At 37.5% G+C, this 25,059-nt stretch overlaps 1 protein-coding gene across 3 annotated transcripts; it reads right to left on the reverse strand.

The window, feature by feature from the left end:
• Positions 1 to 1,403: 1,403 nt before the first annotated feature.
• LOC124114888 lies at positions 1,404 to 17,360 on the reverse strand. 3 transcript variants are annotated; one of them, XM_048392086.1, is made up of 6 exons: positions 7,669 to 7,687; positions 6,205 to 6,336; positions 5,911 to 6,033; positions 5,684 to 5,806; positions 4,147 to 4,263; positions 1,404 to 2,084 (listed from the first exon to the last, which is right to left on the reverse strand). In XM_048392086.1, exons 3-6 carry the CDS (start codon positions 5,995 to 5,997, stop codon positions 2,070 to 2,072), a joined length of 342 nt encoding a protein of 113 aa, XP_048248043.1. In that variant the 5' UTR covers positions 5,998 to 6,033; positions 6,205 to 6,336; positions 7,669 to 7,687; the 3' UTR covers positions 1,404 to 2,069. The 3 variants fall into 3 exon arrangements, with proteins under 3 accessions (XP_048248043.1, XP_048248042.1, XP_048248044.1); XM_048392085.1 differs by lacking the exon at positions 7,669 to 7,687 and having other exon boundaries at positions 6,205 to 6,611; XM_048392087.1 differs by lacking the exons at positions 5,911 to 6,033; positions 6,205 to 6,336; positions 7,669 to 7,687 and adding an exon at positions 17,354 to 17,360.
• Positions 17,361 to 25,059: the final 7,699 nt, after the last annotated feature.

Genomic DNA, 25,059 nt, shown 5'->3' on the forward strand with positions numbered 1-25,059 from the left:
GATGCTCATGTCAGTCACTGGATTGACTGGTCCAGATCCGATATATATATACAGAACATAGCTAGAATATTGCTGAGTGAGGCGTTAAACAACAAACAGGACATGCAATTGTATTTCACAGGCCACATATACAGACATAAGGTGTCTTAAAGGCAATTCTTGAATTGATTGAAGAGTCATAAAATTAAGGTGTTAACATCAGGTGCTCGTTTAATCAGAAATATGTATTAGAATTGATAAAAAAATATTGTATATATCAGTAGAATACCATATATTATGTTGCATGGTTCTCCTGTCTTAAACACGACAACAAAATATTTTTGGAGTAATTGGAAATTAATATTCCAAAGCAAATGAAGAGTCAATAAAAGCGCTACTACACGTACCACTGCAGTGCCCAGTGGTGGCCGAGAAATGCAATGATTCTTGACAACCGGAAAGTTGGTGTGAGTGAGTTAGGCTGGCTCAGGTCTTAGACGTTTACACTTTCATAAAAACAACGAGAATAGATATGGTGCTGACAATTTGAAATGATCAATGAAAGCTGCCAATACATATCAACAAACCAATATTGCAGCAATGCGTGTCTGTCCTATGCATTTAAAATATCCCTCTGAGTATCCAAAATATCATATACCCTAGGGGACCAGTGTGTCTTGTCAATCTGGAAACCTCTAACAACGCTTAAGGTGCAATTTGGTGCAAAATGGCCATATAGATGTGTGCTACACAACTTATTGAAGAACCACTGGAAAAGGAAGATCAATAAATTTTTTCAAATTAATTAAAGCGCATGGGCTCAAGAGCGTTTAACTTTTCCGTTTTAAGACTATGGGCTAAAATACGAGGGGGATTAAAAACGTAAAGTCTCGTATCCTTAAGCAGCAAATATGATTCTTTTATACCCGGGTAATATCTAAATATTCGTTAAGTGTATAACACATCGTGAATGTGTGTTTGAACTACATTGTTTAATTGGCCCTTCATAAGCTGTCAACACGTTTTGCTTTGCCCTGTCTCTCCAACAGGGGTTTTGAATGGATCCCTCGTAACCTGTGCTTGTTGCACGAGGCGACTTAATGAATCGTGTGGTCAGACCCGGTGACTCGGTTGATGGTATGTCATTGTATCCCGACGGCGTGATAAGATCAATCGCTGGTTTGTCTGTTCCAGACTCTTAGATGATTTACAGACCACCGTTATATTGCTGGAATGGTGCTGAGGGTGTGGTTAAATAACAAACAAACAAACTTATTTGTATTAATATGTAATATGTTCTCGTCGCTACATGGCTGAGATATTGCCTGTGACGTTAAATGTTTAATCACTTCTAACAGGCGACTGCCTTCATTAAAACGATGAGAAATTAATTCAACTCAACGATGATAAAAAAAACTTGCAGGTTGATGTTTATTCGTTAAGAGTTACAAAAATTGGAAATAAAACATGACTGTACATCTGAAGATTTTTAAGTGGATATTGAGTGTCACTGTGCCACTATAGGTAAAAAGTAGATCACATTTACTTTGTGTCAGTGGTCACTCGAAGAGAGGTCCACGTCATCAGTAACATGTTATCAGTAGCCGAAGTATGCAGGGAGGAATTTTGCCTTTTTACCTACAGTGAGATGATAACAATCAGTACATAGTCAGTGATTATTCCACGTGAATCAAAAGTCACCATTGTATGGTAACAGAACACGGAAGTGAACACAACAAACTAATACATACTTTGTTCGAACAAAACGGAATACGTTAGCAATGGTATACACATATAGCAAAATAACGAAACCTTGTAATTATAGCAGAAAATGTTTACTTAAATGTAAATATCTTTGATTTAAAATCATTTCAGTGAGTGACATTTTAGTATCTGGTGTGATGAATACATTGCCGAACATCACATGACTCGCTTAAATTTTGTTCCCTAATTTCTTTCATCAGCATATTTCATTTCAACACTTCAAACAAGAACGCAGTTCAAGCAGGTTGCGGCAGTCAGTGTGTGGTCATTTCACAGGATGACGAAAAAGGTGAGAACAGTCAACGCCATTAGGTATGCTGAAATCTTCACCGTACCTCCAGCTGAAAAAGAGAACGTGTACCGACAAAAATGGAATTCATTTATGGAACAGATTTATGAAATTTTAACCTATGAACAATGTCTGTATCAACCGTTAGTTTTTTACTGACAATTCCCATTTTCATCTTTCGTCATTTCCCACTTCCAATGATTGTAGATATTGTTTCCTTTGCGTAAAGCAAAGGGCGTTTAATATTTCCTGATCAAACTTTGCACATATATCGATCTACCTTTAAACAGGTGCCTTTTACTATTTCGAATATTTACGACAATATTACCTTACATTTAAATCAATGAAGGCTTCATTTCAAGAGCATAACTCACGAACCATTTGTGTTTTCTGCACTTAATAATCAATTTGTCAACTGTTTACTGTGTATGTGATGATAACCACAGCTTTCAGTGATCTTCTCACATCACATGAGTCAGATGGTTAAAGATCCAATCTGATAACAGTATATAAATAAGATTCCTTTTGATTAAATGCCACGCAGCTTTTGTGGTCGGGGGCTTTGGGTCAGACACTTAATAGAACATATCACAGGAGGGGATGTGTGATTTTAATTTTGTCATTATATTGTCACTATGACAACTAAAATTCAACATATAACCTTTGGGTTCGATAATATGAATTAAAGCCACAAAACCGTTTCAATAATTATAATTTGCCAATGGAAGATATCCTTGTTTACAGAAAGAGAGCCGAAGAAAGTCAATTGTACGATTCCGACTATAAGCATGTGTTAACTTAAGCTTCAGGTATATCGATGATCTGATATCGTTCAATAACAATCAAATAGCCAACTCCATTCCACTGATTTACCCACCTGAACTAGAAATAAAGGAGACCAGTGAGACCGCCTCATCTGTTTCATATTTAGATCTGTACATGAAGATACAGAGTGACAAAACACTCTCCACAAGACTGTATGACAAGAGGGATGATTTCAACTTTCCAATAGGCCACTTTCCCTTTATATCGAGCAATAGTCCAGCAGCTCCAGCCTTTGGTGTTAACATTTCGCAACTTTTGGTTGGTTGGTTGGTTTGTTGTTTAACGCCGCACTCAGCAATATTCCGGCTATATGACGGCAGTCTGTAAAAAATAAGGGAGTCTGGATCAGACAATCCAGTGATTAATATCATGCGCATCAATCCACGCAATTGGGACCGATGGCAACTTTTGAGAGCCGTGAAGATTCCGGGGTAGAATAGGCCTTCAGCAACCCATGCTTGTCGTAAAAGGCGACTAACGGGATCGGTCGGTCAGGCTCGCTGACATGGTTGATACATGTCATCGATCCCTAATGCGTGATCTATGCTCATGATGTCAATCACTGGATTTTTCTGGTCCAGATTCGATTATTTATAGACCGCCGTCATATAGCTGGAATATTGCTCAGTGCGGCGTTAAACAACAAACCAACCAACCAAAATCAAGAGTCAACTTTCCCTTCATATTGAGCAATATTCCAGCAGCTCCAGCCTTTGGTGTTTACATTTCGCAACTTTTGAGACCCGTGAAGATTCCGGGGTAGAATAGGCCTTCAGCATGCTTGCCGTAAAAGGTGACTATGCTTGTCGTAAAAGGCGACTAACGGGATCGGTTGATCAGGCTCGCTGACTTGGTTGATACATGTCATTGATCCCAATTGCGTGGATCTATGCTCATGATGTCAATCACTGGATTGTCTGGTCCAGACTCAATTATTAATAGACCGCCGTCATATAGCTGGAATATTGCTGAGTGCGGCGTTAAACAACAAACAAACAAACAAACAAACAAATAAACTTTTGAGATACAATCGAGCATGCTCTTTCTACCAAGATTTCGAGGAGCGTCATAAGACTCGATGGCACCATCCCAAACAAATGCAATGAAAACAGGAAATTGCATCGGATAACATATAGGTCATTGACACGTCAAATTTGGAAATTTCCTCCACGTAATATTATTTACCCTAAAACGTTTTGAAAGCTTCCCTGAGGTCGTGGATGTTGTAACCCTGATCAAGCAACTTTTGAGCAAGTGTCCTATGACTCTTTTTGAAAATGTTTCCTCACCATTCTGACAGGTGTCTCCTGTGTAACCGTCCGCACATTCACACGTGGTAGGAGTGCTGCTTGTGTCACATGTTCCTCCATTGATGCATTCTGTCCCTCCCTAAGAACACACACCCTCTGGCAAATGAGGAGAAAAATAATTGTTCTCATCTCAGATTGAGAGTTGTTGATGAGGTAAATTATGACATCAAACGGGTGTGATAATCAAGTAATCGAGTAATTCAATGAAACAGGATCGGTTTTCGTCATAGTCACTTGAATGTTCATATATTTCAAGACCTGCGTAATCTGTGTAAATGATGAATGATACGTACTTTTCAACTTGGCCCATACGGATTATACGTTCATTTCCTGACATGCATACATTTGGGAAAAACTGTCCCTTCGTGTGGGTACAGCCATGGAAGTATGGTTAGTCCAATTCTATTCTCATTCTATATCAAGGAGCTAATAGCACAAATGTCTGCTATTAGATGCTGATGATTGCTAACTCTGCAAATTATGTTGGACGATTACAGCAACAAACTGACGCTCAAGAAACTTTGTTATAAACGGGGACCGATATTGCATTTAGTTGTTGTTTGTTTGTTGGTTAGCGCCAAACTCAGCTATATGACAGCAGTTTGTAAATAATAGAGTTTGGACCAGACAATCTAGTGACTGGTATCATCAGCATCGATCTGTGCAATTGTATCAACCAAGTCAGCGAGCGTGACCACAACGTGGCCTCTTACGACAAGCATAGGTTGCTGAAGACCGATTCTAACCTGGATCTTCATGATATTACATTTAGACAAGTTAGAAATGGGGGACCGCAAAGAAACAAAAAATGATACAACAAAAGACTTGAAATAAACTACGTTTACAGTTACCAAATTTTTAGGACTCTTCTTTACACAGTTTACAAGTAGTATGGAGTCAAGCTGAAAACGTGTGTCTAATGATGGACATACTACACATGAGGTGCAGAAGATTACCAATCACAGCTATCGACAGTTTCAACAGTGTGATCTCAAACAATTGTACTTATGGATATAAAAGTTGGTGTTGTTGTAACACAGAAATATCAGGGACAGTTCTAACTATATATTTCAAGAGAATAATGTATCTGCCAACCTCGGCTAGAAACGACCTCGATTAAAAGAATGTGGTCGACGTAAATTCGAAATGTATGAAATTCGCTATGAAAACGAAACATATGACCTCATATTTATCATACATGTCTGTTTAGTGATTGTCACGCACCATCTGTTATAACGAATCTCTAGTCCACTCTGTTGTCATATCTAAAAAAGAGATACGATGGTACAGAAATATTTTATATTTTGATATCTTTTTTTCGAAATTGTGTTATTGTAGACATGTACAAACTGAAGAATGTTCGAACTACCATCGAAACTTTTTGGTTCTGTATTCAGACGGTTTCCTTCCATTTTCACTCCGTCATTCAGTCATACACATTTGCATGGCCCAACATAGTTTCGTTTCTTGGAGCATCAAACAGTATCAGAAAGTCCATCGCTGAATATGTATTTACCTGTGCAAGTCTTTCCATCTCCAACATAGCCAGACTTGCATGTGCAGGTGAAGGATCCTTCCGTGTTTGTGCAGTCAGCGTTTGTATCACAGTCATCAGCACTTGTACTGCACTCATCAATGTCTACCAAGGAATGAAAACAATAATTAAAACAATATACTGATAACGGTTATGTGTGTAATCCAAACAAGAAGAGACATATATTTATAAATACATCTTATACCTACTGCTTTCACAAAGTGTACCAGTAAATCCAGCTGCACAGCTACATGTACTAGCAGCTCAGCCCGAGGGGATATTACATGTCCCACCATTTAAACATTCGTTGCCATTAGAGGAGCACACGCCAACTAAAACATGAAGGAATGTGCACAAAATAGTATCATCGCACTTGCTTTCTGAAAACAGTCAAAACATATGTTAATATCGAAATAAAGGCAATTTTCAAATTGTATAACGGAAAGAACCTGGTCAATCATATAACAATGTCAGAGAAAAAAACACACTGAATATATACTAACGTGTACAGGTCTTTCCATCTCCAACATAGCCAGACTTGCATGAGCAGGTGAAGGATCCAGGCGTATTAAAACAGTCTGCATGTTCGTGGCAGTCATGTTTGGTGGCATCAGTTGCTTCACATTCATCGATATCTAGTGTAGAAAATGCATAACCACCAATGTATTTTTATGTAATGTTAACTGTAAAATGCTACAGTCGTACACTCACTCACTTGAAAATGCACTTGCCTGTGATACATCAAGGGCGACCTTGAAATCTTATTTGAAAAATTACGATACCAAACGAATGTAATAAACCAATGGGTAATACAGTTTTGAAGGGCAGATTTTTGTAATCATGCTATTCCAACAATGTTAAGCATATTCTTATATTGAAATAGGCAACATGTCAGATGATCATTCATCGTACCATGGCAACAACATAGTACATCGCAATCTGTTACAGGCTAGGGTAACACCATTTGTTACACATCATATAACACTTCGATATTTGACACGTGTGCCAGCTTGAATTATGTCTTCTCGATATGTGTCACTATCGACAACATGATTGCACTGAAATCATTACAAAATCGACCCGTGAAGATCCGGGGTAGAATAGATCTTCAGCATGCTTCCCATAAAAGGCCACTATGCTTGTCGTAAAAGGCAACTAACGGGATCGGGTGGTCAGGCTCGCTGACTTGGTTGATGCAGGTCATCGATCCCAATTGCGTGGATCGATGCTCATGATATCAATCACTGGATTGTCTTGTCCAGACTCGATTATTTTACAGACCGCCGTCATATATCTGGAATATTGCTGAGTGCGGCGTAAAACAACAAACCAAAACAAAAAAAACATTACAAAATCCGGAACATGTTAATAAAGATCAGAGATCACGTAATTACTGACTACCATGCCACACGATTGGGAAATGTGCATCAACATCATATGCCCCCAGTTCTCGATATCTATACACTTCTATTTGGAACGATGGAAGTATCGATGCAGCACTGACACGTGCTTTTCAAATACTCGAACGGCACAAAAACTTGCTTTAAACATTGGCCCTAGTCCTCATGCTAAACAATTTAGTACACGGTCAGTATGTGCTGATGTTCACCAACCTGATTACACTGAAATAATAAAAAAATGGCAACATGTTTATATTAAGAGATCCCATAATTACTGACTACCATGCTACACAGTTGGAGAATGTGCAACAACCTCATTTAACCCAGTACGTTCGAACCAGACCATCATGTTTCAAAATGAGAGTAGCCTCCCTTTTAACAAACACGCCTTGAAAGTCAAACTACGGTAATGGTGTTCTTTTTGTCAACTGATTGTTTTAATTTGTGTGATAACGAGCTTTGAACGAGGGACAACAGTTATATTAACGTTCATGTTTCGACGCACAAGCTTCAGGGAAAGCAAGTGAGAGGGAAACATTCAAATCATCAGGTAGTATGTTCTCATACACCATTATGTCATCAGTTGTACCATCCCTCCAGTGGCGCCCGTGAGATTCGAAACTCTCAAACAAATATTGGTATCATCAGTAATAGGAACAAACATGAGGTTTCAGACTCATTGATACAGAGGTTTCTGGAAAGGTGTTTACAACAGACGCACAATTATATAATTAAGAATTGACTTTCATCTCGAAAGCTCCGAAAAAAGCAATGATTTGAAAAAAAAGTGAATCACCTAATAACAACAAACATTCACACATAATTTCAGCTGAATCCATATTTTTAAAAGGATTAGTCGAAAATATAACACCTTTATTGATGACGCGGACAGCACCGGACAACTTGCGACGACAAACCCTCATTCATACCTTCTTAGAAAACTAAAATTTGTAAAAGCGATTAAGAATTGTTGATGAAGCATTACTTGTGTTACAGCTTTCAATTTGTCCTCACTATTTTATGCTGGAAATATGTGGATATCTTTTTTTAAGAGTTTGGGGGTCACGGGTTTGGGCGCCGCGATTCGCTGTTCAGAGTTGCGTTCCATGGGCACGCCAGAAACCTATGATTGTCGGTTCGAATCAGGTTCCCCCCCCCCCCCAAATATGTTTCTAGGTTTGTCAGCACCGTAGGTTTCACCGAAGTGGTAAACGTCTGAGACCTGCATAACTTCGGGCTTACCTCCAACATTAAGCTGAAACGGCGTGATATAACTGGAATAATGTTAAAAGCCGCGTTAAACCAAGCTCACTCACTCAAGCGTTTGTCTTTGTTGACTACATATCAAGGTGAGCTACAGTGACTTGGCATTATTTTCTATGTTGCCGTATTTCATGTATGTGAATTAAACTAGATGTATTTGCAAATTATAAGATGTATTTGTATACTGACTGTTATGTTTTGATGATGGCACATGTGCAAATTTGGATTATAATTGACCGTTTGAACTATATTCGTGCGTATCAGTGACGCATATTTAAGGTCCTGTATAGTTGATGTAAAGTGACCTCATATTTACCAGACATGTGCTCAATGCATAAACGTATTTTGTAAGTCTCCGTAAGTCTCAGTTATTCACATCCCTGGTTTGACACTGAGTGTCAGTACTACAGATGGGAGGGAGAAGGAATATAAACTAGTAGACATTTATATAAGGTTTTATCTAGTCTTCCAAATAGTAAATGTTTTTGGTCGACGAGGATTATCCCAGAGTATGGCTACTCGTGTACCTAATATAAAACTAGAACAATGGGTTGATCATTTTAAGGATATGTTTGATGAGGATACGATTATCAACCATAAGACGTTTACTGATATTAATGATGATATATCTTGCTATATTGTGGAAACACCCATTTCACAAGAAGAGGTGCTACGTGCTATTATCTCTTTAAAATTTGGTAAAACCGCAGGAAAATGACCTCCTCATTTGGGAATGTTTTGAATATGCTAATGATATGTTTGTCCCATATCCTACAGTGCTATTTAACATGGTGTTTGATAATGCTGACTCATCTAAATCTTAGTCTCAGTGAGTTATTGTTTTAAGCGAGGAGATGTCCAATCTATTTTTAAGGGTATATCAGTTCTTAGTGTACTGAATAAGCTGTATGTTTCTAGTTTGTATAGAAGGGCAAGGTTTATGGTAAAAGTGTATTCCCAGGCTAGTTTTCGTCTTGACTACTCCATAATATTTTTTAACTTAGATAATATTTTAAACTTCTGTCTATTGTCCAGAGATATATCAGTGACAGTAAGGGTATAGTGTATGGTTTGTTTGTCGATTTTGCTAAAGACTTTGACAATGTAAACCGGATGAATTATGGTCAGTATAGGCAATAGAGGTTTTCTTACATTAAAGCTTACAATACAGTCTATTTATACAGTTATTAAGGCTAGCGTAAATTATTTCAGTCTCCAGGAGGTGTACATCAGGGTTGTGTGTTAAGGCCCCTTTTATTTCCGATGGTCATTTAAGAACTAGCTACTGAAGTTGAACAGAATGAATCAGGAACACAACTTCATCCTGACATTACAGAGATATTCCTGTTATTATTTGTAGACGATATATATACTAATCGCAGATACCACATATTTTCTAGAAAAGTATTGTTATGATTATTTGCACGTTCCCTTGTTGCTACATGCTTCAGTGTGACAGTTTCACGGGGGTCAACTTGAAACATTGAAACATATTTTAAATGACATGCCTGTATGTTGTCTTTATGAAACGTTTATACAAAGTTTAAATGTACAAAGTAGATGAATGAAAGTGAAAAATAGAATGTTGCCTTTGCTTTCGGTCACTGATCGTCCGCTATGGTATAGCTTGACTATTTCAAATCGTCAACACCCATCAACATGGTTCGAGGTTCGGGCGTTGTACAAAGTAGTTATTGTTCTTTGGATAAAGTTATTTAGTATGTCCATTTGTCGTCATCCAAAGAAATGTCATAATATGGAGCTTCAGGCAGAATGTTACAGTAAAATTAATTGTCTCAAAATGTAAATCTCTATTGTTCAGCTTGGGTTTTGTCTCAATGTGGAAATATCAGCGTATAAGGCATTCTCCATCGTTTTTTGTCAGAATTTATGTCGCGTCTGTAATTTAGTCATGAACACGATTGACATAGTCTTCTGGAAAAGGGAAGTTAATCTTTCTCTTATTATCTATTCAAGGTATCGTTTGGTACAGAGTCGTATCTTAGCTGCGTGACAGTCAATAAATCTAGAGATGCGCTTGCTCGGTTTAGATGGGTTTTTTCACATCAGCCATGTGTTGAACCTGGGAGACACGCTTATATACCACGTGAAAGGAGATTATGTTGTGTTTGTATTGCTGGGTATGTGGAGGACAAGTATAATTTTCTGTTAGTCTGCCCTGGTTATAACAAGTTACGGGTGTATAAATAACCAAAATGAAATATTGCGAATATCAGACCAAACAAATATTAAATATCATTACGTCCACAATTGATTGTAATTTTTTTCTAAACATCTAGCTATATTTGCCACTTCATCGTACATTATTGTCAGATCAATATGATCTGTGTACGTATACATCACGTCCATTGTCAATGCAAGAGAATAACCAGCTTTGATTTTCTGCCGAAACAGATTCCACTTGGCGTAAAGGACAAATAACTGTAGAAATTGTACGAATGGATGACTGAAAATGAGTGATGACACCAGGTGTTTGCGAAAAAGGGTAAGTTATCATGGGCCGATTGCCTACACTTACAAAATAAAAAAAATTGAATTGAAAAATAATATTGATGTTAATACCCTATATAGTTTCATGAATATGTTAGTCATTCTGTTGTCTCTTTTGACTTAACTACTTAACTACTGAGTCGAATAAGGTAGAATATCAGTATAAAGGTTACCAGTTTCGCACTTGGTTCCTGTAAAGCCAGGGTTACATGTACAGACAGCTACAGGGGTAGTATCATCAGACGTTGCACGTTCCCTGGTTGTTACAGGTTTCAGTGTGACAGGGGTCAACTGGAAACATTGAAATTTATATTACACATAACATGCTGTATATTGTCTTCATGAAACGTTTATACAAAGCTTTGATAAGCAATGGATGAAAGTGAATAATAGAATGTTGCCTTTGCTTTCGGTCACTGGTCGTCCACAATGGTATAGCTGGAATATTGCTGATTGTGACATTAAACAACATTCACTCACTCACAGATATCGGTCGAGTGTGCGAAAGACATGCTCAAAAATATATTATTGTGTTTAACCATTATGCAATAATCGGCAAAGTCATGGGTTAACGAAGAAACAATGGATTTTCACGTGACTAATGTGTGAAGTCTTACACAAACTAATTTAATGCTAAAAAGGATCACTTTTCAGAAAGTATGTGATATAAATTAAACCGATAACGATTTCAGCATGTTCATAGGAATATGTGTGCGCACATATAAATTTGATGATCTAGAACTTATCACTCGGTTGTTCCTACAAAATTCTAAAGAAGCCCAACATACAACCAAGCATTGATTTGCATCTGTGTCAGAGTTACCAATTTCACACTTGTCTCTGATGAAGCCAGCCTCACATGTACAGACAGCTACAGGTGTGTCATCGTCGGATGGCTCACATGTTCCTTGATCGCTACATGTTCCATCTTTGCAAGGGTTATCTGCAAACAACGGGTGCAACATTTCATTTAAAACTATGACCAGACAAATTGTGTACTAAATGTACTACTTAAATGGAACTACAATGGCATTTTCACCTTTACTGTAATTATTGTATTCACTTGATCATATAAGTAGCATGATGAACTGTTTCAGCACTTTTCACACAAGCCGTTGATACATACATTCAGTTCCATATTTCTTCCAAATAGACTTTTGGCATATACATGTTCATGTACTCATTATGCACATGATCCGGTGACCATACAAACTATTCTATTTAGGAATACCCACCGTGTTCACAAGCAGTGCCAGTATATTCTGGCTCGCATACACAGACCTCGTCAGTGCAAACACCGTTGGGGGTACAATCATTCTCACAAGCAACTGTTATTCCAAACAGCATACATGTAGTAAGTCCTGAAACAGAGGTAACGTTCACTGGTGGATCAAATCGCGCGTGTGTGTCTGTGTGTGTGTGGGGGTGCGTGCGTATGTGTGCGGGAGTATGCGTGTGCGTGTGTCTGTTTTTTGTGTATGTGTGGTATTTATGACACGCTTCAAAAATGATAACTGCGTATAAAGTGTAGTTGATAGAGCGACTCCATGGAGATCGGAAGTTTCCGGGTTCGATCCCCGTCCGCGTCATACAAAAAGACGTTAAAAGAGAGTACATGTTGTTACCCTGTCTGATGCTCGTCATTCAGGCGAAAAAACAAGGACTAGTCGGCTCGGAGTCAGTATACTGTGTCTGATTGGGGTATCTATGTTAAAACTAAGGTATGGTATCTGAAAGATGTGGTACTATAACACCGCCATAAATTCGGACTAGTACCTCAAGTCAAACACACGTATATGTACGTCGTTACCGTAAGGGCCATTTTACCTCATACTGTTTTTATCTAACTTTTAAAAGCAAAAAGTAAGGTGTCTTTTCATACTTAAAAGATATCATGTACAAGTTTGACTGATCTTTCTGGTCTGTGATTAGTAGATTGAAGGACATGGTCATTATTTGCCGAATGATCATACAAACAAGCTAATTTACATATGTTATGATTGATAAACACCTAATTCAAACATACACGTGTGCGTGAGTTCGGTTAAAGCTTCTTTGAACAGTAGTCCAGATATATCACGGCGTTAGACGTGAAACCCATAAGGACGGGTATGATGCTGACAAACATAGAAGAATAATCGGGTGGATCATCAATTTTGTTGAATTTGTAATACGCCGGAGAAGCCTAGGCTCATTGTGCAAGCGTTCGCTTCTCAAGCTGTAGGATTGGGTTCCATTCCGTAAATGGGTAAAACCTGATTCTGGTTTCCACAGCTGTGATATATTGCTAACAGCATCGTAAAACCATACTCACTTACTTCATATACCAAAACAACATTGTGTAGTCCAACTGTGATATAATGAACATGAACAGGGCGCTTGCGTGCGCGTTTTAACTAGTCCTACCCCACAGCAAGTGTATTCAGATGAACACACTTAATGATAAGCTGATTTACACCTTACTTCATCCTGCTTGATTCGTGTTTATTATTGAATGCCAAAGCAACAAAAGTCAGTCTTATTTTCGAAAATGAAACCCAACACTCTTTATCACCGTACACACAACCCTTTGAGACTTTTCATATATAAAAGTATGATGCCATAACTTCAGGTTTAACGATAAAATCAAGTCCCGACAAGAGTGTTTTTACCCAATAAAAGTAAGCTTCTTTTATTTATCCTCAGTAACATAGCATTATACTTACCGAGAATGAACCATAGTTGTCCGAAAAACTTCATTCTTGCAAGTGTGTATAGCTCAGTTACAGTGCGCTGAACTATGTGCTTGAATCACACCAAAGTCTTATATTTATACATATGAAGGAAGGGTGGATCGTCACGTGCCTGTATCACATGACCACAGACTTGAGGAATCATGATTGATGATTGGTGTTTACAAAATAAATGAATGAGGGTAGAGGAATATCTTAATCCTATATATCTACACATACAAATGTAAAAGTGACCTGATCACTCTACATCAACATCTAGCAACAGAGTATGAGCCTTGCCCTGATAAACATAATCCTCACATTGGTCCCTTCAGTTGGAGTTTCCTTCCTTGGTATAAACGTGTGTGCCTATTGATTTACGATACATCAAATGTGAGTACTCGAAAAATAATGGAGGTTGGTGCAATCTGAGTATAACATTTAACCATTGGCGAGAGAAGAAGTAATGAATTAAATAACATGTCAACAATACATCTCAAACAACACAGATTATGGTGCAAGAGTAACCAAAGCGAGGCTACATTCATAGGACTGTGGACAACACAAGCCAATAAGCACAAATATTCAGTTAATTCCATTTGGCAGTAAGACTATACATTTTGGATTACTTTTGATTTTCCCCCCAAAATGGCTACTAATTCGGAGCTGCTTGTTGAGAGTGTCATTAAATTGACAAATATTCTTTAAGAGCTGTTATTTTGGTAGGAGTATGTAACACATTTTATCATTGCGTTTAGATGTAGAATATTTTATCAAATTATAGCCCCCCTCCCAGAACGTTATTCTCCAACGTGCCATGTAGAAATGTAAATCACTAATAAGTAAGTGACTCATTTATATAACAATTGAACTTTCAGAAAGTAAAACTCTTTGCAAATCATTTTCTTACATAATTCAGAGAGCTTATTACGTTCATCTTCATTCGAAAGTCCGCTTATTTCTAAACCGTGAAGATCCGGGTTAGAACAGGTCTTCAGCAACCCATGCTTGCCGTAAAAGGTGACTATGCTTGTCGTAAAAGGCGACTAACGGGATCGGGTGGTCAGGCTCGCTGACTTGGTCGATGCATGTCATCGATCCCAATTGGGTGGATGGATGTTCATGATATCAATCACTGGATTGTCTGGTCCAGACTCGATTATTTACAGACCGCCATCATACAGCTGGAATATTGCTGAGTGCGGCGTTAAACAACAAACCAACCAACCAACCGCTTGTTTCTCATAGAAGTCTAGGAATAAAGCAGTTTGTACTGGGAGACTTGCCCAGTATGTCATTACTTTTATCATGATGTCGATTTCCTCTCAAACTATAACATCTGTTGCTAATCCTTTCAGCTTTGATGCGGTTTTACACAATCTCAGGTGTATCCGTTGTATCCGTTCTATAATAATCTCGGATCCATCAAACAGACTGCACAATAGAAGCTGATAATATCTTAAATCTGTATGAATGCATGGAGTACGTACATCTCTATGTTTTAAATACATTGTCCTTGTGGCTTTTTATCATAAAATGTTTGCTGGCTTTACAAATGTCTCAGTGTTTGTTGTTTGTGGTTAGATATATTACTGTATATGTCTGTATATAAGACACGCATAACCTCCCAATGTATGTCTGTCCTCAAAGTTAATAAATAAAGAAAACTGTTGCAATCATTGATTAAGACAGGAAATAATTGTAAAGGAATTATGTATCACAAAAGAAAATAAACGCATGCAGTTTTGAAAGATGATCAATAGTGATTACTCTTTGGCGTTGACGACGTTTAAATATTTCTTCTATCAATTGATTTGTAAACAATAATGATAACATATTAATAGCAAGACAATGAAATGTCAATAAGCGTCTAAATGGCAAGTTTATCCGTCTTTCAAGATGTCACAGAAACAGAACGAAACCTATTGATACCTCGTTCCCATGCTATGGTAATATGTCATTTGCCACATGCTATATCATTTGAGCACATGAAGTATATTTTAATAAAGTCTTTATTATTTTCTATCGACATTTCGGGACCATCGACCACCGTTAAGTGTGTTCATTTACACATTCAGTACAATACTACCCTAGACTAAATTGAACTTTTTAATACATGAGGCTACAGATCAATAAAATAACAATATCATATTTTCAACCTCAAACTAAATATTTCTTAATCATATACGTCCATTTCTTATCACATATTGATTATTTCTGTGTGTAAATTCTACTTTCCACAATTCATTAGTTCTAGTTTTCTTTATTTGATCAAAAATAATGTTTATCTTTTATAGTCAATTTCAACTCAGTCAACAAACGACATGGAAACTTTCAATGATATAATATTTTCGATCATTGCATTTGACGTTCTTTGATAACAAAATATAGCTAGCCTGCACATAACCATCATAAATCTACACAGAAATCTCTACCATATCTGAGTTACATGTTTCCAAAGGAATCCTAACTCCCGTGTCTTATGTTTGTCTACACAGCTGCTTGGATGTGACAGACAGCTAGTAATTGCCTAACACCAACAGGGCGCTTGCGTGTACGTTTTAACTAGTCCTACCCCACAGCAAGTGTATTCAGATGAAACAGTAAATTCTGAACCCAGCTTCATGATTGTCTCCCTAAACACCTACAGCATATAAGGAAGTGAACAATCTTACCATCTGTTGGATGTGATCAAAGATATTTATGCTTAATATTTGGCAATAGCCATTCATTGTGCCAAGGGAATGATAAATGGAGTAGAAGTAGAAACCAAGCATATTTCCATTCAATATTGTCTTTAAATTTGTGAATCAATTGTTACCTGCATACCAAGTCTTTTAACCACTATCCCCTGTATCATCCCTTTTACAAGCAGCTCTATCCGTCTTAACTCTAAAGTACTCTACAGTACGAACCATCTCTCTCTTTTACTCAGCCCCTACAACCCGTCATCATCAAAGTTTAGGGTTTTTCGTCCACTTCCGGGCAGACCTACTTTAGACGGGATTAAGTAAATAATGAATAGGGGCAATACAAATAGAAAACACCTGACCGAAATATATATATATATGTTTAAGTTAAGAAAAATTATTAACAAATATCAGATATGAATATAAATAATAGATAATTAAAACTTACAGCGTAAGATTTAGATAATTAGAATATAATTGAGTAAGTATAAATAATGAGACATATAAGTTTTACTGCTTGATGATTAACATGTGTTATTCAATTTTTCACACTGTGGATACCTCAATAAATCGTTATATCCATACAGCTTGGTTCTGTGTTTGATTGTTTGAATTGCATTGTCTTAAAAGGCATTGTTTTCACACTTAGGAAACTTTGTAAAAAATGTCATGGAGGAAAACAGTAAAGCAAAATACACCTGCAAGTTATGCCATTCGTGGTAGTGACTATAAAACGTCAAGCATAAGCCAATAATTTGTCATTCAAATTTGAAAATGCCCAGACTTAGCGCTGCCGATCGGAACATTGCCGTAGGACGTATCCAAAGAGGGGAATCGCAGTCCTCTGTTACACGCCACTTTTACATCCACCATAGCACCATTTGCCGCCTTTGGGACCGATACACATAGTTCAATTCCACTTCAGACCGTCCGCGAACCAGGCGATCAAGAGTTACCACCCCTGCATCGGATCACTACATTCGACTGTTCCACCTACGTCATCGCAATGCCACAGCTACGGAGACTGCAGAATGCATCCCTGGTTTGAGGAGGATATCGGACCAGACTGCCAGGAACCATCTTCGCGAGGCTGGAATCTGACCCAGAAGACCAGTCATCGTCCATGTTTTGAAACAGATCCATAGACAGCGACGCTGGTGTTTGTGCCATACCTTATAGGTATTGGAAATTGGAGACGAGTGTGGTTTCGCGATGAATCACGATTTCTTCGTCACCGGCGAGATGGAAGACAACGTGTTTATCGTCGTCGAAATGAGCGTTTTGCCCCACATTGTGTATGTGAATTAGACAAATTCGGTGGCGGTAGTGTCATGGTGTGGGGGGCCATATCCTACTCCACGAGATCTGACTTGATTGTTGTTCAAGGAAATTTGACAGCACATCGCTACATTGATCCAATTCTTCAACCTCACCTGCTTCCAACGATTGACCGCCAGAGTGAGCTGTTTCAACAGGACAACACTCCACTGCACTCAGCTCGTGTCACGGTAGACTTCCTTCATAATGCCAACATCATCTTTTTGCCCTGGCCGTCTAGATCTCCAGATCTCATCCCAATCTTGGATGAACTCGATCGACGTGTACGTCAACATCAGAACACACAGCAGACACTCCCACAACGCGTTACAAGCAGAATGGCGCAGAATTCCGCTGGACAGAATTCGTACACTTATCCAGTCAGTGCCGGGAAGATGCAGAGCCGTGGGTGATTGCTGCCCGGGGCGATCACACGAGATAATGAGTTCAGCGCAACCATGTGGCCTTATGTGACATGACAATGAACAGTTTTCAATGTCTTTGTACAACGACAACATGTGACTTTTGAGCTCCAAAATTTCATATGTGTATCTATGATATTAAATTAAATATATCGACTTTATTAGGTACAATAAATCTAATAAAAATCTACCTGTGCGTTTCAGTCAACCCTCGTATCACAATTCTGGACGACTCATAAAACAGCCCATGCCTCGTCCTATGCCATAATACAAAACTTTATTCTATATATGAGGAAAATATGAAGGATGGAAAAATATAAGATGTTGGAAGGTGCTTCTAAAACACATTTTGGCTGATACATGTAGTTTTAAGTAAAACAGATATCTGGTTTTACAGCGTTAGTGACATTTACAAGCAAGGAAATGTAGTCATAACAAGTATATTCTGTGTGTGTTTGTTCAATTTTACCCAAAGTGTTACAACACTTTCGCACATAATTATATAAGTTTACGTGTTTGTTGTTGTCAAGCATTAAATTTCAGAATCCCTGGTCATAAGTTAAGACTTTGCAAATACAATGTCCTCTGCGTTAATATTTATCCAGTTTAAGCCGAATGGTTTCATCGTTTGGAGATCATGCATTTTTCCGGTGTCATCCCTTTCCCTCAGAATCCTCATTGGAACATTATAAATGTAATATCTTTGTAGGTTTCAATCAAGTGATCACAATAGCCATAGGCCTCGTGATTATATGTTTAATAGAAGATATATGTTTTCGAGCAGATGAAGCCTTCCTTCCCCCTCAGAAGCCTATATTTTCCCTATACCTACTTACTAGTTATGCATACATTTAACCTTTTTATTTTGCTATCATACTGTGTCTAATTATACCATTTAATGTTTTTTAATATTCTGGAAACCAGACACGGACACCTCAATTCCATTCATATATCAATATAGTCACGCTATTTCTATACCCTTCATACCTAATATCATTAATATGTGATAATGCACCTGTCTACAAGATACGCAAGGAATGTCAAAGGAATAACATGCGGGCTCCAACTGACAAGTATTTGCAAAGTTTCGCTCTACCGACAACAGTAGACATTACTGATGGACGCCATGTTACTTCTGGTGTTTTATTGGATACGGTTGACATGATTTACAGAGAAATGGAGACGTTTATTTTTTATGTAAAGAATTCTAACCATTAATAAATATAGTTCACTGGCATACACTGTCATCACAAATATTTTCAATCTTGAGGTGACATTCTTCTAGAGCTAATGAGCATAGACTATTACATATTCCTTGTTTATCATGCAGAGTCTTTCATTTGTATTTGCCACAAAAGGTAGGTAGACACCGCTTAGTCAGTTGTGCCTTTACAACCACGCTGACTGCTATTCAACTTATCCAGTCAGTTTACTATGTAACATGCTTCTTGGGACCAAGTAAATGTATCTTGCTGGATAACAGTTTTTTCTAATTTATCAGAGATCAGAAATAATAATAATGATGTTTTTGATGTGCATTTCTTTGTTGTGTTTACTAGGATGATTAGTAGTGATGGTGTTTGAATTATTAGACACTATTTATTCCAAAAGAGGAATAGGGTTGGTGAAGAGGCAAAGCTTATTATAACAACATATACATTGAATAAACAGAAACTGTACAAAAAACAGATTAACTGTATCTACAGTTGAAACTATCATGATGCAAATTTTCACTGAATCAAAAACATATCTTTTCAAGACTCAGATCAGGTTGTAGTGATTGAAGGTCACATAAAACTTGCTAATTTCAAATCACTCATCCCGCACTTATGATTTGGTTTGTTGTTTTATGCCGAACTCAAGCAATATTCCGGCTATATGTAAATAATCGAGTCTGGACCAGACAGTCCAGTGATTGACATCATGAGCATCGACCCCCACAATTGGGATCAATGACATGCATCAACCAAGTCACCGAGCCTGATCACCACCTGATGGCGCTAGTCAACTCTTTAGACAAGCATTGTCGGCCGTTACGGAAAGTATTGGGTTACTTTATATTTATGTGTCCCAAAATTTACGCCATTATTAGAAATAAAATGTATTATACACATGAATATGATATAAAAATGGCAAATATGGTTGACAATATGAGCATTGATCTAAGCATTTGGAGCAGAATTGTGAATATTCACCTAATGAAGGAGTAAGTACACACTCCGAAATGTTGTGATCATCATAATAAAGAAGTTGACATTAATACATTCTCCACCTTTAAGTCCTTATGTGTATAACTTGTAAATAACTTTCATAGACTTCAGGAGTTTATCTGTGATATATGTGTGCATTTAAATAAATCACTGCATCCTTACCTGAGGCAGGAATAGATAATAGGCAGGAACAGAAAAAATAGTCAAAGTTATAGCCAAATACAGGTATTTGAAGATTTTCAGTTGTGGCGACACTTTCAGTGAAACCCATACAGTATTTGATTTGTAGTAGTTAACGGTTCTGGTATTTTCTGTCTGTAACTGTAAAGAAGTTCCGAAATTGTAGTGAGCAACTGCCCAGACATAAGGAGGAACAAGATGACATAGATATTAACCCATTTGTAAACTGTACAGCCTGATGTATGTTTGTTGCCACATATCAATAAAATAGTTCCATATTGGCTGATTTATTTGTTGTAATGTAAGGGCAGAAATAGCATCAGTTATTACTGACAAATATCCCTTGTAAAACCTTTCAACATGTTCAAATGACACATCGAAAGGCCATTGTGAAAAATTGTAATCTGACAGCAGTAGCAGTAGTTAAGAGATTTTACAAGTGCTTCAGCCTCTGGCTATTTCCCACTCGGGGCAGACGGTTTTATAAAATCATAAATAGTGGGAATAATAATAAACGTCTAGCCCAAAAAACTGTAAGTGAAGGGGGATAAAGTAGTGAGAAGAAGGGTTGGGGTTTAGGAGGCAGTAAGGAGCCGTGAAGAGGTAAAAAGTCCTACGTTAACCTGGGTCTATGGGTGTGTAAATAAATAGGATAGGTAGAGAGACAGAAGGAATCAGTTAAGCTGATGAATAAATACTAATAATAAATAATAAGTAATAAATAAATGGGGGAAATAGATATGAATAAGAGTGAGTAACCTAAGTTAATAAACAGGGGGCTAGCGCGGGGGGGTAAGGCTGTGTGTCGGGGTGTGTGGCAGTGGGCTTGTTAACCTTGACATTGGGTGAGTGGCTGGATGAACGGCTATATTGTTTCTATGAGTGGATATGGGAGAGTTTGAGGCGCGGACGTCGGGTAGACAATCGCGGTAGGAGTTGGGGGCGCGGACGTCACTGTGGACAATCCGCGCTGAGATTTTGAGGTCCGGACGTCGTAGAAGACAGTCCGTGCAGAGATTTCCGATCCCGATCCGAATCTAAAGTATTGCTGTAGAATGAGAGAATTACTTAACGGTTTTGTTTGGGAAGGTCTAAATTCTTGCTGATAAATTAGTGTCTTTGAGAAAGATGGCTATTTGTAGGTAGGTGGCTGGTGGGTTGTTTGGTTTAAATAGCATGGTAGTATTGTTTTTGTATTTAGGCGGAAGAGAGTTATATAGTGTTACCTGTTGTTGTTTATATTTACTACAGGTGGTGAATATGTGATTTATGTCTTCTGTGGTGTTACAGTGTATGCAGTTTGGACTTGTATGTCTGTTTTGTTTGTAGAGTGTTTCGTTTAAGTTAGTATGGTTGCTTTGTATTCTGTTTATAATTTTGTCTGCTAAAATGGAGTTTGTGTAGTTCTTGCATTTGGTAATTGGGTTGGTGAACAGTGTTTTAATCCATTGTGACTTACATTTTTGAATGTTATTGTTAAAGCTTTGTTGTCTAATATTGTGTTTTATTACTGTTTTTGTTTCGGTTTTGCTTGTGTGGAATTGTAAAGTGGGTATTTGGTCAGTTGTTGCTGTTTTTGCTGTTTGGTCTGCTATTTCATTGCCTGGTATGCCTGTGTGGCTGGGTATCTATACTCATGTTATTGTTTTATTTGCTAATTTGAGTTTTGAGTGGGTGTTTATTATTTGTTTGATTAGGTCGGGTCTGGATTTGGAGTGTTTGTCTGCGATTTGTTTTATTGAGTTTAATGAGTCAGTAATGATGATGATTTTGTTTTGGTTTGATGTTTCAGCTTGGTGGTATGCTTTGAGAATGGCTAGTAGCTCTGCTGTGTTTGTATGTGTATAATTTGCATATTGGTATTTCTTTGTGCTTTGTGTGGGCTGTGTTGTATGGATACCCAGCCCTGTTTTTTTGTTATTTCTGTTATATGATGCATCTGTATAGATGTGTGTATGTTCCGGCCAGTTGTCATGGATGTAGTTTAGTGATATTGTTCCTTTTTCTAGGTTTGTGAGTTTGTTATGCTTGCTGAGTGTTTTGGTTAGAGATGTGTCTGTTTCGGGGGGAGGGGGGGAGGTCGAGGATGTATGAGTTGTTGGGAGGCGAGTGAGTTATATGTTGTAGGTTATAGGTTTTGATGAGGTTTTGCAGGTGTGTGATGAAGGGGGCTATGTTAGTGTTGTTTTTGAATTTTTTTATGGTAGCTGGTCTTGAGTTTTTGTATTTTTGTATTTTTGGAGTATTTCTTTGTAAATGGGGTTTTGTTAAGCCCGAGCCCAGTAACTGAGTATAGATTGATGGCGTTTAAGTTGAATTGATGTAGTGCCTGTGATGATTTGTAGGGTGTTAAGGGAGGTGCCATTTCTGGTCCCCAGGGCTATCTTAAGGGCTTTATACTGTACTGAGTTTAGCTTTTTTTCCAGATTAACTGTTAGAGAGTGGAAGACCGGGGGCGGAATAGTCTATTTTAGCTTGGATAAGGGTTTAGTATATATTTATGAGTGTTTGTTTGTCAGCTCCCCAGTGAGAGCCGCTGATGGCTCTCATTAGGTTGATGTCTTTTTGGCAGGAGTTGACCACGTTATTGATGTGGGGAGCCCATGTAAGGTGTTGATCAAATGTGACTCCTAGGAATTTTGCTTCTTTTTGAAATTTAATATTCTCTTTGTAAAGTGAAAGTTTGGGTGTTAAATTTGGCATGAAGGTTTTTTTGAAAACAATGCCGATGGTTTTTTTGGTATTAATTTTGAACCCCAATTGGGAAGCCCAGTGCTCTAGTTTCGAGAGGATTGGTTTAATTCTTTTTTCGATTTGTTTTATGGATGTTAATGACGTCCAGAATGAAATATCGTCAGCGAATTTTGTTGTAGTAATATTTTTGGGGGTAGATGGGAATATGTCATCAATCATTCATAAGTGAAATAGTGTGGTGGACATGATGCTTCCCTGGGGGGTGCCGTTTTTGAGAATGTGTGGGTCTGATAGGGTGTTGTTTGACTTTACTGTTATGTTTCTCTTATTTAAGAAAGAGTGAATGAAATTTAAAATTCTTCTATCAATGGCTTTATCTAGTAGTTTTTGAATTAGGCCTTGTTGCCAAACCATATCAAATGCTTTAGAAAAGTCAATAAAAATGGCCACAGTGTATTGTTTTTGTGCTTGAGCTGTCTTAACATCATGTTCTAAATTTAAAATATGGTCTAGGGTCTGTCTGTTTGCTGTAAAGCCGCTCTGGTCCTCTTTAATAAGGCTATTGTTTTGGATTTTGTGCTTTAGTCTGTTGTTAATTATTGATTCCATAATTTTACATAGATGGGATGTGAGTGAGATGGGGCGATAAGCATCTGGGTCATTTGGGGATTTCCCTGGTTTCAGAATTGGCACCACTAATGCATTTTTCAAAGTTTTGGGGAGGTAACCAGCTGTCCAAACTTGATTATATAGTTGAAGTATTAATTTTTGAATTTTGATGGGGACATGATTAAGGATTTTGTAGCTTATATTGTCTAATCCAGTGGCTGGGGCTGAGTTTTTGTTTTTTAGTGCAGTTTGAAGTTGCGTAATCTGACAGCACCATGTTACAGTTTCAGCTTGACATTGAGTACTTTAAACTTTAAAGTGAAAAATACATTCACAACAAGTGAGCTGTGTCTGCCAATCAGAGTCGGTGAGTAAATTGGAGTAGGGGACTAATTTCGAAGGTAAACTTGTTTCAACGTTTAACAACTACATGTATTTGTGTTTGTATGAGACGATGTGTGTTTAATTCCATATATTTTACTTCAAAGCATGTTATCACAATAAATTGAGTCAGGTATAGGATAAGTTGGAGTAGAGGCTAATTTCTAATGTAAACTTGTTTTAACATTTCACAATTATTGGTCTTTGCAAGTTATCAATCCAAGTTTAATTTCATTTATGTTACCAAGGTAAAAAAAAAAATAAGGTGTCATTTTCGTCAAGTAATAATCGCCGTTTTCGCTTTCGGCGAGTATTTCGCCAGTCAGTGCCGTTTTGCTAAGGTGTCGTTTCAGCTATAACCCGCTTATTGCACATTATAAGTTTCAATTTATATATATAATCATTTTAACCACTGTAATAAGTAAAAAATGAAATAAAAGCATATAGAAAATAAACAAGCACTTGTTATGAAATGTGCATCCGCAGGCAATATTTATAAGATAATCCTGCATGTAGCTGTGGCCATCACACTGAAGATGCACTTCACTTCTTTCTCATATGCCCAAATTACAATGATTTAAGACAGAATATGTACTATTACGTAAGGGATATGATCTAAATTCAATTCTATTAGGTAGGTAATCCTGAAAGGACGTCAAAAATAAACTTAGAAATTCTTAAATCAGTACAAGACTACATTCAGCTATCCAATAGGTTTTGTGATTTTACATAGCATCTTAAATTTATAATACTATTCCTTGCTGTATATTGCAGTACACTATTACTACTAAAAATGCGACCTGACAGCGCCGACAACGTAGTTTCTATAATAAGAACATGTATGTAATTGTATTCCTTGACTGTACTTTTGTAATATCATATTGTATTCTAATTCTGGAGCGGTATTCAAATAAGTTTTTGCTTTTTTACCCATCCAGTTCACAAGTTGTGAAATAAATATGTTTAAAAC

Source organism: Haliotis rufescens, unplaced genomic scaffold, assembly GCF_023055435.1.
Source record: "Haliotis rufescens isolate VD_foot unplaced genomic scaffold, xgHalRufe1.0.p SCAF_109, whole genome shotgun sequence".
In the NCBI taxonomy this organism is placed as follows: Eukaryota; Metazoa; Mollusca; class Gastropoda; order Lepetellida; family Haliotidae; genus Haliotis; species Haliotis rufescens.

Bases quoted from the DNA above. Each gene is read 5' to 3' on its own strand.
- LOC124114888 (XM_048392086.1), bottom strand. From the start codon at position 5,997: ATGGTGGGACATGTAATATCCCCTCGGGCTGAGCTGCTAGTACATGTA. The intron at 5,807-5,910 runs GTAGGTATAAGA...ATTCCTTGGTAG, and splicing joins TGGTACACTTTGTGAAAGCA to ACATTGATGAGTGCAGTACA. The intron at 4,264-5,683 runs GTAAATACATAT...CTCATTTGCCAG, and splicing joins AGATGGAAAGACTTGCACAG to AGGGTGTGTGTTCTTAGGGA.